The sequence below is a fragment of the Equus caballus genome, chromosome 14 (genome assembly GCF_041296265.1).
Source record: "Equus caballus isolate H_3958 breed thoroughbred chromosome 14, TB-T2T, whole genome shotgun sequence".
In the NCBI taxonomy this organism is placed as follows: domain Eukaryota; kingdom Metazoa; phylum Chordata; class Mammalia; order Perissodactyla; family Equidae; genus Equus; species Equus caballus.
The window spans coordinates 58,485,480-58,503,950 of NC_091697.1; the positions used below are offsets into that span (position 1 = coordinate 58,485,480).

General features: G+C 55.8%; 2 protein-coding genes across 4 annotated transcripts; one reads left to right on the forward strand and one right to left on the reverse strand.

Moving 5' to 3' along the window:
- Positions 1–1,157: 1,157 nt before the first annotated feature.
- Positions 1,158–9,082, forward strand: SHROOM1 (shroom family member 1). Of its 3 annotated transcripts, XM_070234349.1 has the most exons (9): positions 1,186–1,291; positions 1,723–1,882; positions 5,333–6,349; positions 6,442–6,497; positions 6,709–6,918; positions 7,106–7,678; positions 7,767–7,908; positions 8,015–8,287; positions 8,417–9,082. In XM_070234349.1, the coding sequence occupies exons 3-9, from the start codon at positions 5,375–5,377 to the stop codon at positions 8,747–8,749; spliced, it is 2,562 nt and encodes an 853-aa protein (XP_070090450.1). In that variant the 5' UTR covers positions 1,186–1,291; positions 1,723–1,882; positions 5,333–5,374; the 3' UTR covers positions 8,750–9,082. The 3 variants fall into 3 exon arrangements, with proteins under 3 accessions (XP_023473475.1, XP_070090451.1, XP_070090450.1); XM_023617707.2 differs by lacking the exon at positions 1,723–1,882 and having other exon boundaries at positions 1,158–1,291; XM_070234350.1 differs by lacking the exons at positions 1,723–1,882; positions 7,106–7,678 and having other exon boundaries at positions 1,158–1,291.
- Positions 9,083–13,805: 4,723 nt separating this feature from the next.
- SOWAHA (sosondowah ankyrin repeat domain family member A) lies at positions 13,806–18,169 on the reverse strand. Its single transcript, XM_005615173.4, has one exon. It carries the CDS (start codon positions 17,548–17,550, stop codon positions 15,841–15,843), a length of 1,710 nt encoding a protein of 569 aa, XP_005615230.3. The 5' UTR covers positions 17,551–18,169; the 3' UTR covers positions 13,806–15,840.
- Positions 18,170–18,471: the final 302 nt, after the last annotated feature.

Consider the following 18,471-nt stretch of genomic DNA (forward strand, 5'->3'; position numbering starts at 1 on the left):
GGTTTCAAAGTCAAGAGCTTCTGAGCCGTTGTCTGACGGCTGAATCAGGATGGTGTTTGCAGAGGGAGCAGAGCCAGAAGAGCACCAATCAGGAGGCAAGCTCAGGGGCTGAGGCCTCCAGCCACTAGAAAACCCAAGCAGGCTTCCATTGTCCCTAGAAAGCAGCAGCCTTGATCCCTGGTCTGAGTTCTGGTCCTGGTTATTACCACCAAGATACCTTTTCAGCCAAGGAAGGATGCCAAAATCGTGGACAAGGCCCTGGCCTAGGCATGCTGATTCTGTGGGAGAGTGAGGGCAGCCCACACCAACAGCAGAGAGACCTGAGAGCTGAAGGTGCTCAGCAAGGGCCCCCCTAACCCCTTCTAGGGATGGAGCATTTCTTGGCAGAGCCAGTATTCATAGGTTAAAGGTTTGGAAAGTGGAGGCAGGGGAGGCCGAGGACTAGCAGTCAGGAGAGCACAGTAGCAGATGAGTGCACAGCATTCTTTGAAGCATGGAGATCCCCAAAGGCCAGGGCCTTGAGAGCCAGACTCCAGCCTGTGAACACTATCCAGGACATAGGGGATATTCACACGTCCAGCACCCGAAGGACCAGCTGAGGGCAGGTGGAATCAATATCCAAGTCAGCAGCCCCGGTTCTGGCCCAGGTGGCTCCCAGGAGGTCCTAGACGATGCGGGGTAGTGGGAGAAATGAAAACAGATGGCAAAAACGGGAGAAAGTGCCCAAGATGGGAGTCCAAGAGCTGGACGAGTTTTAGAAATGGAGGGTCTGGAGAGTTGGTCAAGTGGTCCGTTCCCATTCGAACCGTTCTCAGAGGGACAGGGACAGAGGCACGAGCCCCTGGAGGGTCTGGTTTTTTGGCCCAGCTTAGAAGGAAAGGAGATGGCCCTCTGGAGCCTCCCCACCGACGGGGTTGTCGGGGCCCCCGGGACCCGGCCGGCGCATCACGGGTGCTGAGGACGCGCCCGGCACGGCCACGCTGGGAGCGGGCTCGCGAGCGCGGAGGTCTGCCTTCCTCCCCTTACGGTCCCACTTCTCCGGCCCAAAGCAAGAGGCCGGTGCGCGGCGAGGAAACAAGTGTACACCCTCTGGGCTCGGGGCTAGGCCGGCGAGCGGACACTGCGAAGGGGCGGGCAGCGCCGGCTCCGCGCTCCCGCCCCCAGTGGCCGGACGTGGCGCCTCCCATGCTGCGACCGGAGCCTGGAGGTGGGGTCGGGAGCCGGAGCCCAGGGCTCTGATGTCACCGCGGGGCCGCGGGCGCCCAGGAGCGCGTCTCGGGCTGGAGCTCAGGTACACGGCGAGGTCGGGGGCCGGGCGGCGGGGGGTGGACGGCTGGGTCGCTATTCCCGGGGGGAGGCCAGGCGAGCCCCGCGGCGAGGGGGGCGTGGGCTGGGGGTAGCTGCCGGGCCGCGAGGCAGCCGTGCGTCGTTCGGGCTCGAGGCGTCCCGCTCCGCACCGAGTCCGGTCTGCGCGAGTTGAGTCGGGCCCCAGTGCGCCTGTGCTCTTGGCAGAGAGGTGGGCAGGACGCCGAGCCCTGCGTGGCCGGAGCTGCGGGGGCGTCCGTGGAGCCGAAGCACGCAGGGGGGGCTCGCTCTGAGACCCCCCCCGCTCCCGCCCCGCGGCCGCCGAGCTGCCAGCGAGTCCGGGTCCCTCCCCCCCAAGACCGCGCCGTCTCCCTGCAAGCGTCCTGAGCCCTCCTTCCCGGACGGTGAACCCGACAGGAAAGGCCGAGAAATGCGCCGGCCAGCGGCCATTCGCTCTCCCGACCTCCCCGGAGCCCCGTTCTCCGGCCGCACCGCGTGACTCTGCCGCCCCCTGCGGGCGCCGGGCCTGTGCCTCTCTCCTCCCTCGCGTGTCTCCTCTCAGAGCTTGAAGCCCCAGGTACGCGGTTCGACCACGACTGCGGCCTCCTCCCGCAGGTGCCGCCAGCATCTCGCTTAGGCTGCGCACGGGGCAGGGCTAGAGTCCCTGGAGACTCTCCATCTGGGCGGCAATGAGCGGAGAGCGGATGCGGCGCCGATAGACCGGGAGAATGGGGGACCGCTGGGGCCCAGGAGAACCGCGGAACTTCCCCAAATGTCTACCCAGCCAGACCTAGTTTGGGGTGCTGGGATTCAAGCAAGACACGGCCCATTACCCAGAAGCTCAGTCTAGCAGGAAGACTGCCACCTAGGCAGCGCCCCTACAGTGAGTTTAGTATTGAGGGAAGACCATGTGGTGGGGTTGGCCTGGACAACCTCTCCACAGATCGCTCAGATCTGAGATGGCCTTTGAAAGAGGTACGATTTAATTCCTGATCGTTGCTGATTATTTGAGGTTGTGTATTCTCCCGCGCCTCTCTGGTCGCCTTACTTGGATCTGCTCCTGATTCCTTGGTGTGATTTTACCCACTGGAAACTGTCTTCATCTATTTCCCCAACAAACTCTAACTAAAAACCTGCCTGCTCGCTTGGTCCATCCTCTCTGCTGAGGTTCAGACCCACATCCCAACTTCTTGCCAGACTTGCCACAAACACTGCAAGGCCCAGAGACCCCAGACGGAATGAGCACTGGACCCCTTGGCCAGTCCCCATTCAGGGTCCTCCTCCCTGAGAATGGCACTTCCACCTCCCAGGCCCCCAGCTCTGAACCCTGAAGTCATCTTTGTCTCCTTTTCCTCTCTTACTCTTTCATTCATGTGATAAGTATATCTTGAGTGCCCCCACCCACCCACCCAGTTCCTGGCAGAACCCCAATATGGTGGTTTTCTAGCAGGGATTCCGTGCTGTTCCCCCTGCTCTGGCAAAGCTTGGAAAAATGCCTACAGAGTTCTTTGAGCTCCAGCCTCTGGACTTCTGTTCAATGCAGGCCGTGGTTCTGCAGTCCAGCCCACAGCTGACACTAACACGGATGCTAGAGCTCCTGGGATGTGCCACCCCCAGCCACAGGGCTGGCTGGACTGCAAGAGGCTCCCTGTAGCCAGACATGTGTGAAAACTCCTTGCTCTTTGTGCTGAGGCCCCCAAAACGCACTAAAGGAGCTAGGCTCTCCTGGTACAGCAGGTTCCACAGAGGGCACAGTGTGAGCATCCTGCATGGGTATCAACCTGCTGGGGCCACCACTGCAAAAGCATCCTTGAGACAAGTTAGGGTCAATAAGAAAGTAGATAAGTACACACATTTTTATTATCTATTCAAGTTGTTTTTATTTAGTGAACTCAGAATCCTTTGTCAAGACAGTAACTCATAAAGAAGATAGAATTTTCAAGGCCTGTTTTGAGGAGACTCCTCTTTGTTTGAGCAATCACCCCTGCGTGGAGATGCAGCAAGCCAACATGGGCAGGCATGGGTGGCATAAGCCAGGGTAAACAGTGCTCCCAAGCTGAGCTCAGAAGGATAGGAAGGGAGGAGGCTAGTGTCTGGGCAGCTAGGGTGGGTTTCCTAGAGGAGGTGACTGTCTTCCCAGGGGCTGCTACTCAGAATTGCTTCTTGTCTCCCTGAAGTCCAGAGAGTGGAGACACTTTGCCACAGAGGTCCTCAAGCCTGAGTGTGAGGACCAACCTGCAGGGCTGGCCTTAATGGGCGTAGAGATGCCTCCAGGTGGGTGATGTCAAGATGTTCTAGTCTCAGGTCAGCTGAGAGCCCCTCCTGGGAAAGTTGCAGGTACTGCTTCTCCCTTTTAGCAAACACCATGTCCTCCCACCACTAACCTCTCTCCTTGCCCTGACCAGCAATCTATAGCATCTGGGTCCTCAGGGAGGGGGTGGAGGGTGACCCTGAGTTCTAAATAGTCTCTGGAAGCTCAGCTGAGTCTGCGTTTCCAGTTCCCACTGCCAGCTGCGGGCCACCTCTGCACTCCCCACCAAGCAGCTCTTGGAAAGCAAGCCAACCCTGCCCCCCAACAAAGTCCCCATAGCCCATAGGGAGCCCCAGGTTCCCAAGACTCAAATCTACTCTTACACCTGACTCAGGTACACCCATTCAGCTCCTCCCCTCGCTCCCCTCCTGGCACTGGGGAGGTATTGATTTCTGGCCGGTCGTGATCCAAGCTGTGCTTGCCTCTCTTTTAGTTCCTAATAATGCATGAGTAACCTGGTCAGGGTCCATGGTGGCAACTGCCTCAGCCATTCTGTCCCCTTCCCCAGAAAAGACTAATAAGGAGAGAAGAGTGGGCAGAAGCAAAAGAGCCCTCTTCCTTCTCCACCAAAGCCACCCCCATCTTACTCCCTGCAAGCCTGCTCCTTCCCCTGCCATTCAACAGATATTTCTTTCACATCCACTACATGCTGGCCACTGAGGGTACAACGATGAATACGTGCAGGGCCTGTCCTCAGGAAGCTCAGGGGTGGGGATGGGAAGAGGGAATCACCAGCAAACCAACAATTACAATGCAGGGTGATGAGTGCTGTGATGGGGGAAGCTCAGGACACTGTAGGGATCCCCAAAGGTCAGCTGAGCCCTACAGGAGGAGTCAGAGTAGCAGGACAAAGAGCGGGGGTGAGCCTGTCATTCCTGGACAAAAGGCAGAATCTCCGAAGCAGGGACCATATTGTTCTGGAATCTGCCAGGACTTTGACTGTTTCCCACAGTGGAGTCTGGGCTTTTTTGGAGGCTTCAGGCCGCTGCGGGGTGGGGGTAAATGGGCTTTCAGCAGGGTTTGCTTCTAGGAAATCGATTCTGGCTGCAGTGAGCTTGGAGGCAGGCCCAGATTTCAGGCAGGGCGCTGCCTCTTACCAGGTATGTGCTCCTGGGCACAACATTTCCCGTCAGAACGTCAGTGTCTTCATCTGTAAATTGCAGACGGCAGTGGCTGAGGACCAAGTATTTATATAAAGCACTTGGAACATAACTGGCACAGAGGGAGGAAGGCTGTGAAGCTGCCCCTGCCACCTAACCTGGGTCTTCCCCTGTCTTTTCTTGGCTCCCCTGTGATCTCAGAACGTTCTCCACCATTGTTTATAAGGGAAAGATCACACAGAGAAGCGAACAAAGCAGCCAGGAAGCAGCCTGGGTGGGACAGGGTTGGGAGGGAAGGAGCACGGGTACATTCTCAGCGCTCCAGGAGGTGGCAGAGTAGAAGCTGGGGCTGCCGGCCAGGAGAGCCTCAGCGGGGAATAGGCTACCTGCCAATTCTGTCCCCTGAGCTAAGCCCTCAAACTCCAGAGTTGCTCCCCCGGGGGGCTGGTCTTACTGCCCATGCCATTACTGGCTCGGGATGAAATGCCAGCACTAAGGATCCTGTGACCAGGGAGGGGATGTGTAAGCACCTGGCTGTCCGTGTTAGAGGGGCTCCCAGGCTGTCCTAACCCTTCCCCCGAGCTCCTCACCCACCACGTCCTCAATGTTCTTCCAGGCCCCACGGAGCTAGCCAGCCCCAGCACTCCTCCGCGCGGCCATGGAGGCCCTGGGGCCTGGGGGCGACCGCGCCTCCCCGGCCTCGTCCACTCGCAGCCTGGACCTGCGGCGGCTGTCCGCGCGCGCCGACTCGGCCTACAGCTCTTTCTCCGCGGCCTCGGGCGGTCCGGAGCCACACACGCCGTCGCCTGGGACTGACCTTCCCTACCTAGACTGGGACTACGTGCGCGTGGTGTGGGGCGGCCCCGCCCCCCCGCCGCCCTCAGCCGGCCCTCGCACGTCCTCGCAGTCCCGGCCTGCGGCCGCCGCACGCAGTGGGCCGCGTCCTCCGGAGGTCCAGGGGACCCCAGGGCCGCTCAGCCGGCAGGCCACCCCGCTGCTGTACGCGCTGGCGGCCGAGGCAGAGGCCGCGGCCCGAGCCGCCGAGCCGCCCAGCCCACCGGCCTCGCGGGCCGCCTACCGCCAGCGGCTGCAGGGCGCGCAGCGGCGAGTGCTTCGGGAGACGTCCTTTCAGCGCAAGGAGCTCCGCATGAGCCTGCCCGCCCGCCTGCGCCCCGCGGCCCCCGCGCGGCCCCCCGCGGCGCACCTGCGCTCCGCCTCGCTCAGCCACCCGGCCAAGGAAGTGGAGCAGGCGCCCTCCGCAGCTCCCGCGCCAGGAACCGCCGGTCGGGGGCGCCTCGCCAACCAGCAGCGGACGTGGTGCTTCTCCGAGCCAGGGAAGCTGGATCGCGTGGGTCGGGGCGGTGGGTTGGCTGGGGAATGCTCCGGCGAGACCTGCTCCAGCTCTGGGCTCTCCAGACCTGAGCCCCAGGTATTGCAGTGTCAGGCCCTGGCAGAGTTCGAAGGTCACCAGATCAACTGGCCGCCTGAGACCCAGCCCAGAGGCATAGAGGACCCAGAACCCCCGTCCCTGAAGTTGGGCAATGCCTCCAGGCCTGCCAGTCTGAGTCGGAGCACTTCAGGTGAAGCCTTGGCTCCCCGAGGAGGTCCAGGAGAGGTCATGCCCATTGTCCAGGTATGGAAGATAGGGCCTGCAGGCTTGGGGTGGGGGGCATCTGGGAGACTGAAAACTTGTGCCATATTTCATCCATCTGTTTGCCTTTCCAGGCAGTTCCCCAAGGAGCAGAAACCCCCAGACCATTGTTTCAGACCAAACTTTCCAGGTGAAAGACATGGACTACTCTGGGGACTGAGTTGGGGGGAAGCAGCTTTCATAGCTCCTGCCCAAGAAAGGAGTCTCCCACCTACCCCAAGTTTAAGCATTGTGACTCTGTCTTTTGCAAACCACATCCCCTACTGCCCACCCCCCAACCCCCCACTGCCCAAGAGGTTCCTTCCTGGTCACTGTGGTCAGTGTGGGGTCCCTGCCTTCAGGTTCCTGACTCAGAAAGAAGCTGCAGTGGTGTGTCCTGCAGAGGGCCCCCAGAGCTGTCCCGCTGACTGTGAGCAGAGGCTCCCAGAGACCTGCCTGGTATCCACCCGGCTCCCATCCCTGCCTGATGATGACGTTTTCCTGGAAGAAGCCCCGTTGGTCAGAATGAGATCACCTACAGACTCTCATGCCCCCGCAGAGCTCCCAACCAGGTGAATTCCCTCTTGCTTCTAAGCAGAGTGAGATATCCCCTTCCCACATGAATCTACAAAATGCTGGAGGGGCATAGAACCCTCTGCCAGCTGGAGCCTGGGAGCCCAGGTGGTCGGGAAGGGGGCAAGGGCGACCACTTGTCTTTGGCCAGAGCTTTTTCTGATTCAGTGTCTCGTCTACTTCCAGTGTCCATGCCTCTGACCAGCAGTATGGAGCTGGCTTGGGCAAAAGGGCTGACCAGGCTACAATTCCCCGAGAGCACCCCCTCCATGAGTGCCCAGAGGCTGCAGGGGCAGATGACTGCTGGCAGGGGGTAAACGGTTCTGCGGATGTCTCCAGGCCCACATGCTGTTGCCACCCTGGGACTGCAAATGGTGACATCCCAACCTTTGACCCCACTGGACCGCTGACCACTGACCCCTCTGCAGCTGCAGAGAGTGACTCCCTCAAACCTCTCCCAGTTGATGCCCTGGGACCTCCAGGCAAGGATACCCCTGGGCCTCTAGACCACAATGCCCTGGCTTGGGGTACTGGCCAGCCTGGTTCCAGGCCAACATGGCCCAGTCCACGCCTTGAGGAGCTGGTTCAGGAGCTGGCGAGACTGGATCCCTCTCTGAGTGACACTCTCACCTCCTATCCCAGCCCAGAGCCACCCGTGGGCCTGCTGGATGGGCTGATTCCTTTAGCCGAGGTCTGGGCTGCAATGAGGCCAGCCTTTGGGGAGGCTGGAAAGGATACTGCTGGTACTTCTGAGCCAGGGTGAGTGAGGGGCACCAAGGACTCAGGGGATTCTAAGCCCCTGCAGTCTGGGGCCAAATAACCCAGGGAGCTCTGGCTTTGTCCTCAGGTCTTGTCTATTTAGCTCCACCCAGCTCCTGCCAACTTCTCAGGAGGAGACAAAACCTGAAAGCCTTACCACTCACCCTGTGCCTGACCAGCCATGTGGCCATGGTCTCCCTGAGCCAAATAACAGCATCCAAGCCAAGAAAGTGAGTGTAGAGAGGCTGGGGGAATTTGGTTGGGGCAAGTGCCAGAGTCTGGGCTGAGAAGTCAGGGGACTGGCCCAAGACTTAAGTACTCACACCTTCCCTGCAGGTGGAGCTGGCCGACCTCCTCCAAAAGATGCTGCGGGACCTGCAGGCTGAGCAGGAGCAGCTGCAGAGGGCCGCCCAGGCTTGGGTCAGGCGCGGGGCTGCCCTGGAGGCCGCGGTAGGCCAGGCCTGTGCACCCCGCGACCTAGAGCGGTTCAGCCGGTTCATGGCCGATCTGGAGCGTGTGCTTGGCCTCCTGCTGCTGCTGGGCAGTCGCCTGACCCGTGTGCGCCACGCGCTGGCCCGGGTGGGTGCAGACAGCGACCCTGAGGAGCAGGTAACCGGGATTCTGGCTGGGGAGAGCTAGACATTGAGGGGCCTGGCACCTCCGGCTGGAACCGGCTGGAACCGTCCGGGAACGGAGGCACCCTCCCCCGGCTCATGGCCCCTCTCCCTGCGCTTCCAGGCCTCTCTGCTGCAGCGACTCGGGCTCCTGCAGCGACAGCAGGAGGATGCCAAGGAGCTGAAGGAGCACGTGGCGCGGCGCGAGCGGGCCCTGCGCGAGGTGCTGGTGCAGGCGCTGCCCGCCGAGGAGCTGCGCGCCTACTGCTCCCTGCTGGCCGGGAAGGCCGCCGTCCTGGCGCAGCAGCGCAGCCTGGATGAGCGTGTCCGGCTCCTTCAGGACCAACTGGACGCCATCAGGAGCGACCTTGGCCATCATCCCCCACCTCCCAAGCCGGCCTGTCCCGCAGGGACCCGTCCTCCCAATAAACCGCCCTTCCCCCCTCCCCTCATCTAGTTACTGGGGTGGGGGGTGGGGAGCACCGACCCTGCCTCTCACCCACATAACTGGGGGTGATGCTAGTATTCCGTGCTTTTCCCTGGAGGTGAGGAAGACCCAGCCGGGCCCTCCCAGGATACTTCTTCCAAATGTTCTCATGTGGTCTTACCCAAGTCTTGTGGATTACTTGGTAATTTGTGGATTTAAAACACTGCAGTATTCCCCCTTTTTGTGATGAGAGAGGGGCTCATCAGGGTTGATTGGATGGAGAGGAGACAAGTCAGAGGACCACTTCAACTTAAGATGCCAAACAGCCTCTTTTTTTCCTCTCAATAAAAATTGATGTGAGAAGTGTGTGTGTCACCTGGAGCATAGCTTGGGGGACGGATCTTGTTTGTAAACCACAGATACCAACCCTGCCTGACTAGAGCAGAAGAGGGATTTGGTGCAGGATGCTAGTCAGGTCTGGGAATCACTAGGAAGACTAGAGACACAGGTTTGAAAAGAGGAAGGCCCAGGGGGATGCTGGGCCCTCAGTTCCGCTGCCACGAGTAATCCCTACCTGTTCTGGTGACTGCATCACTACCACGAAAGCCTAGGCTCGACTGGCTGAGCCCACGTCTCCTTTGCTGATTTTTACTTGGGCGCCCAGCCTCAGTAGTGGAAGTGGGGGTACTGCCTCCCTTCAAGACTCAAGGGGTAGGGAATTTCCCCAAATGGAAGATGGGTTCAGATACTTTGCTGCCTAAAACCCTGATAAATGTCCAGTACAGTTGGACATTAGGGGATATTCATTTCAAGACCCAGAAAGAACTTTCTTCCTCTTCCAATTATGTTGTCAAAACTGAGTTTATCCAGCTCTCCTTTAGAGACCCCTACTGGGTCAGCCAGGCTTAAGGAGGGCAGTTGGGGGTGGGAGCTGAAGGTGAGGCATGGGGGACCTGGAGACCTACCATGTAGGGGCTGAGGACCCGGAGAGGCAGCTCTGCTTGTGTGCTAGAGACACTGATCTGGGGCTGGGCTGGGGTGGCGGGAAACATAGGTCACGCACTCCCCTCTATTTGTGCATCAGCCCTGAGTACACAGAATCAATGCGAGCTTCTTAAATATACATATGGAAATCTGCTTTAATATTTGTAGCTGCAAATGCCAGAGACAGAACATTGTTCATGCAAACATTCAGTGTATTTTTGAAAGTTGGGCACATTAAAAGGCTTGTGTATGTGTATTTAAAGCCAGCTGACCCCAAAGTGAGAAATCTCTGCTTCTGGGCTTGTTTTCTGATGCATATTGTTACTAAGTGCAATTGGTTGAGAATTTTAAATGGTTGTATTCATACCAAAAGCATTAGTTTTAACAGTCGCGCTATTGAACACAGAACAATGCTCACATTGTGCCTTTTTATAAAAAACATATGGGGCCCCTGCTGAGGCAGTTGCGGGTTCTAACATTATGCTTTGCTTCTCTCCTTTGAACACTGTAGGCAGGGCCTTGGCTCCAAGATCCTCAGCCTAGCCTGGCAGCTCCCTTCGAGACACATTCTGGACGGAATCTACTGATTTCTGCCTTTTGGCCTCTACGTTCCCCCTTGCATTCTCCCATTGTGATATTCTTAGAAACACACGTAGTATCCTCCATTAGGCCAGTGGAAATCGTGTACCTATTTCAGACAAAGCACTCCCAGCCCGGGATGGGCATGCGGAGCAGAGTCTGCCCTTGTCCCGTTAAACTGCTCTTTGGTTCTGTGCTGTTTTTCCATGGGGAAACATGAGGCTTCTGTGCTTGTACCTACCTACAGGGAGAGCCCCCCAAAAAGGCCACACCTCCTGCACCCGTCCTTCCACCTAGCGTCTGTCTCCTTCCTGCCCCAGTTTATCTCCCCTCCACACCGTTATTCCTTAAGAGGGGAAGAATGAGCTCACCATAGGTGTTCGGTATTGACACCACAGACCGAGACTTTTGTGGGGAACCAGAAGCCCGGTAAATTCCACCCTCCAGGACACTGCCAGCAGAAGGCACTGTTCTCCTTATGATGAAAGCTTCTGTCTCCACGTTACCACCCGCAGCCTCCCCAGCTGCCAGGCCCTGCGGGCTAGACACTGGGACTTTGCCTTGCCCTGCTGAACGGTGTCCCTGCTGGGCCTGAAGGCTAGGGCTGAGCCTTTTTGCTTCTGTCGGAAAAAAATTTTGGTCAGCCAGCCATGGGAAGGCTGGCTCGCTTTCCTTTGACACTAGGCCTTGGTTGTAAAGTTGTTGGTTAATGAGAAGTGAGGAGGAGGGAAGCCGGGGGTGTTGATCTCGAGTATCAGTATCAAAAAGAGCCTTACTTAGTTCCCCAGGAGGGAAAAGAGCGTTTCATGGTTCTCTGTTGGGGTTTCTGCCCCCAGCTCGTTAAGCCGCCTGCGCCCCCGCCTGCTCATTCCGCCCCCGGCCCCACAGCCTGCGGCGATGCTCCCTGGCGCCAGGGAGGGCAGGCTTCGGCTGAGCTTGTTGCTGGGCAACAGGCAGTCCCGCGGCCGCCTCCCCCGCGCGCCTCATCCCGCCCCCGCGGCTCCTCTTAATATGGATTTAATTAGTGTACTTTTTACCCTCACACTGTAAATTGGAAACGGAATAGGGAAGCGATGTTCCGCGGTGCCGCAAACCAGCGCGCAATCTGTCTTGAACAGCCTGCTCGGCACACCACGTACCTCCCGAGCGGATGGCATAAACCTCAGGGATCCTCCCAGGAACAAATCGCGGGGCTGTTCATGTAAATCAGGAATTTAAGAGGAAGTTTAGGTCTAACGTGGTTGAGGACCGCAGAGACAGGAGGTGACGGGATTGTGGAGGCGGGGGGGGGGGGGGGGGGGGGCGGAGGGGGCAGGGCGCGGGTGGCGTGTAGGGCGGCAATTGCTATAAAGCAATCTTCTCAACGACCCTGTAGTGTTACCGTCACAGGCTGGTCACAGTTTAGACACTCACGATGGGAGTTTACCTGTTATCTTTGAAATTTAAATCAGCACCAACTTCCCATTAGGAGGGCTTTTTTTTTTCCTCTCTGCAGAAGCGGTCTGGACACCCCACCCCACCCTATCGCCCGTGTTTCTCTGTCTTCCTTCTTTCCTCTTGCCTGCAGTAACACCTGAGGTCACCTCTGCCTCACAGGTTCAAGTCCAGAGGTGTGGCAGTTCTGGAAGGGTGAAGCCAGGACAGAAGTTCTGCAGGCAAAAAGCTATCTGGAGAGGAATAGAGTCTATTTATGAAACCATTTTAAAAGGTCTAATAATTTCTTCCAGGAAAAGGCCAAAAAAGGGAGAGAATATGAGTACTGGGTGGGCCCAGCTTTATAACTGTGTGTTGAGGGATGATTTCAGTGTAGCTAGCTCAGTGAAAGCTGTTTAGGTCTGGAAGTGGGGGGTAGGGATGCTAGAGGAATGTACATTAAGACAGACATTGTTATATCTATTTTAACAAAAGTGACATCACATACAGAATATGGGATAACCTCCCTTTTGTGGGAATACATTTTTCCTAGCAGAGTCAATTGTTATTTATGTATACAAATACTAACATGGTAAAAGGATGGTGATTGTGTTAAAGCAAAGCTGCCGATCAGATCTATTTGTTTTTGGAATGCAGCCAGATACCCTTGCGGGACCAATTTGACACCCCTGGTAATATTTCAAGATGTATTACAGTTCACAAAGAGCTCCACTTACTCATTGCCTATGCTCCTCCCTCCCCATAGCCTGTAGGATAGGTACTGCCAGTCTTATGTCCCACAGAGGAGAGAGACGGAGCTGGGAGAATTGGGTGACTTGCCTAAGGTCACTAAATGAGTAAAAGGCTAAGGTGAGACCACCTTGCTTTTCTGCAGCAGGACACTGTAATGGAAGACAGCACCGGGATGCCATCCCCACTCTCACAGCTACTAGCTATGAGGCCTGGACAAGTTACCTGCAATTTCTCTAGGCTTCAGTTTCCTCACTTTAAAATCAAGATACTAACAGTACATATCTTATAAGGTTGTGGTTAATACCTGGCACTCAGTAAACACAGGTCATACATGCATTACCCATAACCTGGTCTCCATTAGGTGAGTGAGACATACTCAAGAACAACCTCCAACCTACTCTAAAGAAAATGTAAAACTTTATTAAAAAGCTTGCTCTGGATATGACTCATACATATCTACATCAACAATTAACTTCTCCCCCATTAAAAGGAGTGCTTTTCTTTCCTGAGACAATTCTAACCAGCTAAATTGCCTTCACCTATAAACAACTATATTTTTTTGGTCAGTTGTTGGAAATACCCTTCCACAGGTGTACCTCCTGCTAGGCAACTTATGGTTCTTAAAAACTTTCATATGCATATCAAACTACAATTTCCAACTGACTTACCTTATAGTTTTAGAAAGTGTTGGCCTGCAAGGAAAAAAGGAGTGGTTTCCAACACCTGAGTTTTAGGCTTATTAATCCTAAATTCTTGCCAAATGTTTTACTTCACTTGGAAAGCTTAAGGTCCACCCTTCTGAAACACGAAGTTTCTTCTGGCAGTTCAAGTAATCCTCTTCTGATTTAAGTGTGCAATAAACATTAGTTATCATCGTTACTACTTTGCTGGTTTAGGTTTTGCCTTTCTCAAGGCAGCTCATACCTGTGTTTGTGACCTTTGTTACCTAGTCTCAGTCAAGCCTCTCTTTTACCATGGAAAATCTCTAATATTTGATTCTGTCTTCTAGACCTTCAGCTACTCATACTGCTATAATTATTGCCTCCCACAATTTTTCTACAGAGGCAGAAGATTTAATTTGCATTTTAAAATAATTTATGCAGCTTAGCTAGAGTTCCAGGCAAGGAATGCGGGAAGGGTCAGATCAGGGCCTACGTATGTACAGTTTTTGGCTACCATATGTGTGTGGTTGACTCCTTTATTTTGCAGAGCAATCCAAACTCTTTCAATAATAGAATGCTTGAAAGAAGCAGAAGAAGGATGAGGAGAAAAAGAAGAAATTAAGTAGATAGAAAAGAAAAATACAGCAGCAAGAGCTGTAGAATGTTTAAGGGAAGTACATCATCGCACAAGCAGGAACAAAATGGGAGGCTGTTTATTTCATTGCTTAAATCAAAACATTCCATGAGGGACTGCCTTAAATAATTTCAGAGGCCTCAGTGATACATATATATGGGAGGGGAACCCCACTATCCTGTACCACAAAAACTATTTGATGTAACTAATGACATGCAAACACAATTTGCAAAAGCAGAGCATTATCACAATATGAATAAAAAGGGGTTGAGTGAGCAAACAGATTCCACATCTTTAAAACAGAAGAGCCATTATAATAACTACACTATGTTGAACCTGGGAAATCTTGGCAGTATCTGCAAACCTGCTCCATTACAGATAGAAGCAAAGGTCCAGAGAAGTTAAGCCAGCCTTCTAAGGTCACTGAGCAAAGAGATTCTGCATTTGCTATTTTGGAAGAAGTTGTCTTCTTTCAAGTGGATTTAAAAAATGGTTATTGGGGCCGGCCCGATGGTGCAGTGGTTAAGTTTGCACATTCCGCTTCTGGGCGGCCCGGGGTTCGCCAGTTTGGATCCCGGGTGTGGACATGGCACTGCATGGCACGCCATGATGTGGTAGGCATCCCACATATAAAGTAGAGGAAGATGGGCATGGATGTTAGCTCAGGGCCAGCCTTCCTCAGAAAAAAGAGGAGGCTTGGCAGTAGTTAGCTCAGGGCTAATCTCCCTCAAAAAAAAAAAAAGGTTATCACATACTTTTTGTTTGTACAGAACTTTCATATAATTACTTCTTTTTACATAAATTTATTTAACTTCATTTAGCGTGGCATTTCTTTTTTCCTCCTCTTTTCCCCAAAGCCCCCCAGCATATTGTTGTATATTCTAGTTGTAGGTCCTTTTAGTTCTGCTATGTGGGATGCCACCTCAGCATGGCTTGATGAGTGGTGCCATGTCCGCGCCCAGGCTCAAACCAGCAAAACCCTGGGCCGCAGAAGCCCAGCAGGAGAACTTAACCACTCCGCTACAGGGTGGCCCCCTAATGTAGTTGCTTCTTAATTACACCCATTACTATTTACCAGTTATTTTTCTGGTGTAATGCTGTTACATTTTTCTTTAAATATTCACTTACTGCACTGAAAGGCTCAGATGGAAAACCACAGGTTCCGAAACAGGGCACAGTGGTGCAATTCACAAATAAATCACACTTTAAAAAAATTAAATATTCATGCCAAATCAAAATAACCACTCAACAGTGCCGAAGACACATATTTATATTTCACCATAAAGACAACCCAAAATTAAAAGTATTTGCCAAAATGTCTCTTTTCTCCCATTAAATCACCTTTACTCCCAAGTTGCACTTGTTTCCTAATATTTAGCATTCACAGTACAACTGAATTAATTACATTCACAATGGTCACAATGGTTATTCTATGTTCAAGACTCTAGAATCTTGACTGCCTAAAATGAGGTAGATAAATGTTTAAGGGTTTAGTTACTTGGGACTAATTTCCTTTAGATCTTGATCATTTATTTTTTTAATAGAATTTCAAAATATTTAGCAAAAGATTGAAAATGTCTGAGCATTTTGCCTAAAAATGGAAAAATATAATTTCAAAAGGCTATGAAAGTTTTTACCTCATTTCAATTTAAAAACGTGATAAAAGCATCAAATTACAAAATCACTACATATCTTAAAGCTGACAAACAACCCGACATCACGCATTTAAAGAGACCCTTGCTCTAATTCTGGCTTGGGAGCGTATAGATGCAGAAGCATTGGATTAACTCATTCAAGGGGCCAGACCAGCTGCTGCCCCTTAATGTGGGATCCTAAATTTCAAGTCTCCTCCAAAGTTCAAGCCTGACTTTTGGCGTTCTTCGTATGAGGCTCTCACTGGCATCCCGAACGCCATCTCTGGAAATATGTCAAGCTTCAGACAGAAGCTAGAGGTGTAGGCCCACCTGGGTAAAAGAGGCGGCAGTGGACAAAGCTGGAAACAGGATGCAGCCGCAGGTGTCGGGCCGCCATCTTGGGCAGGCTTAGACTGAGGGGCAGGCCTGATAAGATCAACAAGGCCGTAGCCTCAGGGACCATCAGGTTGTTGGGGGCAGGCTGGGCGCCAGACCAGCGAAGGGCCCCGGAGTGGGTCGACGAGAGATTTCCGAAAAGGCCGGCAGGCCACCACGGGTCTTTGTCTTTTTACGAGGAGCCAAGGGCGAGGCACCCAAGAACTTGCTGACAGAGCTCGACTTCCTCAAGCCGCGAGCCAGGTCCTGGAGCATCAGGTCGTCAGCCAGGACGCCCAGAAACGCGCTGGTGGTGGAACTCAGGATGGTGGCGGCCACCTGCACCGGGCGTCGGGCCGCAAGACTGCCACCGCCAGTGCCATCGGGGTCGGTAGAGCCTCGCAGGCCGGGGTCGCCGAGTAGCCGGCGCAGCGCATACGAGGCGCCGGGCCGCAGGTACTGGTAGGCGCGCCGCCCGCTGTGGTCACGCACGTGCACCTGCGCCCCGAGGCGCACCACCAGCAGCACGGCGGCATCCTCGTGGCCGTGCAGCGCCGCCAGGTGCAGGGGCGTGTAGCCGCCATGCGAGCGCGCGTTCACGTCGACTGGCGCGCCCCCACGCCGCGCGACCTCCACCAGCTGCAGCGCCATCTCGCGGTCGCCGCTCTTGGCGGCCCAATGTAGGGCCGTGAAGCCAGACATGAAGTCCCGTTTGGCCGCCAGGCCGCTGTCCCGCAGCAGCAGCCCGTGCAGCTGAGGGGTCCAGCGGCCACCTGCCGCCCGCACTAGCCACTCGTGCTCGGCGGGCTCCAGGGGCACGGCGGACGGCGGCGGCGCGGCGGGCACCTCCTCGGTGTCGGGGCTCAGCAGGCGCGGGCCGGCGCGCGACAGGCGCCTCAGGTGCGGGGAGCGGCCAGGGCCCAGCCTGAGGCCCAGGCCGGACTCCTCTACGGAAAGCCGCCGTAGCAGCAGCGGGGAGCTTCGCGGGCTCGGCTCCTCCGACAACTGCCTGCGCAGGCCCTGCTCCTCCGCCCGGATCCGGAGCGCGGCGGGGCCCGGGACGCAGCGCACCGGCAGCATGCAGGGCTTCGGCGGCGGCGCGGCGCGCGGAGGGGGTGGCGGGGGCTCTTTCGTCGCCCCAGGCTCAGGTTCCGGATCTGGCGGCTCGGCGTGGGGTAAGGCCTCCTCCGATGGTGCCCTAGACGGTGGGGCCACGTCTGCAGAGACTCCATCGGAGGGCTGGGTTAGCTCAAAGGCTGGAATCTCGCGGTCGGAGGGCCCCCCCGACTGCTGGACCAGGCCTAACAGCAGCTCCCCGGTTGGCTGAGTGGGCTCAGAGGCCGGAGGCCCGGGGGTGTCCTGGGGCTCTGATGGCGGGGCCGGGTCCTCAGGTGGTTCCACCGACTGATGCGCCGAGGCCAAGGATGGAGCCCCCGAGGCAGCGGTTTCCCCCTCTGAGACGCAAGTGATCTTCGACGGAGGGGCTGGTGCCCCGGGGGTGCTGGGCGGCACGCAGGGCGGCAGGGGCTCTGCTCCCTCCCGGGCCCGCGGCTTCTTCCTCAGCACCACGAACTTGACGCCGTCGAACTCCTTCACCACGGCCACGTCGTTCACGAACTGCTTGAAGCGGTCCCTGCGGGCAGCGCGGCCGCGCGGGTCGCCCGCATCCAGCAGCGGCTTGAAGCGGCTCACCAGCTCCGAGTTGCGCACCTTCCCGCCCTGCTCCTGCAGAAAGCCCAGCACCGCCGCCTGGCTCACCCCGGCGGCCGCAGCGGCAGCGGCCGCGGCCAGCGCCATGGTCAGTGCCCTCCGCAGGGGAGCGGGAGCCGCCCCCTCCCGCCGGTTCGCGGCTGCTGGGGCCGGTGGACGTCGCAGCAGCCCCTGGGACGCGCCGGAGGGGGGTTCTGGGAGTCACGTCCGCCTCGGTCCTGCTCACCTGATCGTTTTCACCGAGGCCAGATAGGCGTGTCCCCGGAGCTGGACCTCGGTCACGCCCACGCTACGGGGCCGAGGTGTCTCCAGGAGGAAGGCGCCGGGGGCCGCGGCGTACACCCACCGCCGCCGCCCCGCCGGGCCCCCAGTCTTCGGGGTAGGTTTCTGCTCGTATGTTCTGTCCAATGGGCGCCGGGCTCCATCCTCCGCGCGCGGTGCTCGCCTTACAGGTGACTGCAGCCACCACCGCCGCGGAGGGAGCGAGGGAGTGGAAACTCTCCACCCCCCTCTAATCCGGGAATTAAAGGCGCAGTGCCGTGCTTCAGCGCGGCTCCGGGTTGCTAGGTGGGCGTGTTCCCCGGGGATGCCGCGGTCGACCGGCGAGGCAAGGATTTTTATTCCTTTAAGAAATATTTAACCACCACAAAATACTGGGCAGTTATTTTAAAATAATAAATAAATAATAAAGCAATTTGTTTCAAGACCATCAATAGCTCTCCAATCGTCTATTGCGTTTCATGCAGGAAAACAGCTTCATGCAATTTGCAGCAAAGACAATTCGCTGTGCGTGGCAATGTGTGTTACCCCAGGTTTAGAAGAGACGTTTTAAAAAATATCTCATGATAAATTAATACATTTTCACATCGAATTTTGGGACTAAAACCACAGGAAAAACAAAGGAAGAAAAATGTCACTTGAAATCACTTAATATTGGGAAATATTTTCTTCTCCCCTCCCCATACACATATGTATATATGTTTATGCTTTAAAATAAGAAAGCAAAAT

Bases quoted from the DNA above. Each gene is read 5' to 3' on its own strand.
- SHROOM1 (XM_023617707.2), top strand. From the start codon at position 5,375: ATGGAGGCCCTGGGGCCTGGGGGCGACCGCGCCTCCCCGGCCTCGTCC. The intron at 7,909-8,014 runs GTGAGTGTAGAG...CCTTCCCTGCAG, and splicing joins ACAGCATCCAAGCCAAGAAA to GTGGAGCTGGCCGACCTCCT. The intron at 8,288-8,416 runs GTAACCGGGATT...CTGCGCTTCCAG, and splicing joins ACAGCGACCCTGAGGAGCAG to GCCTCTCTGCTGCAGCGACT.
- SOWAHA (XM_005615173.4), bottom strand. From the start codon at position 17,550: ATGGCGCTGGCCGCGGCCGCTGCCGCTGCGGCCGCCGGGGTGAGCCAG.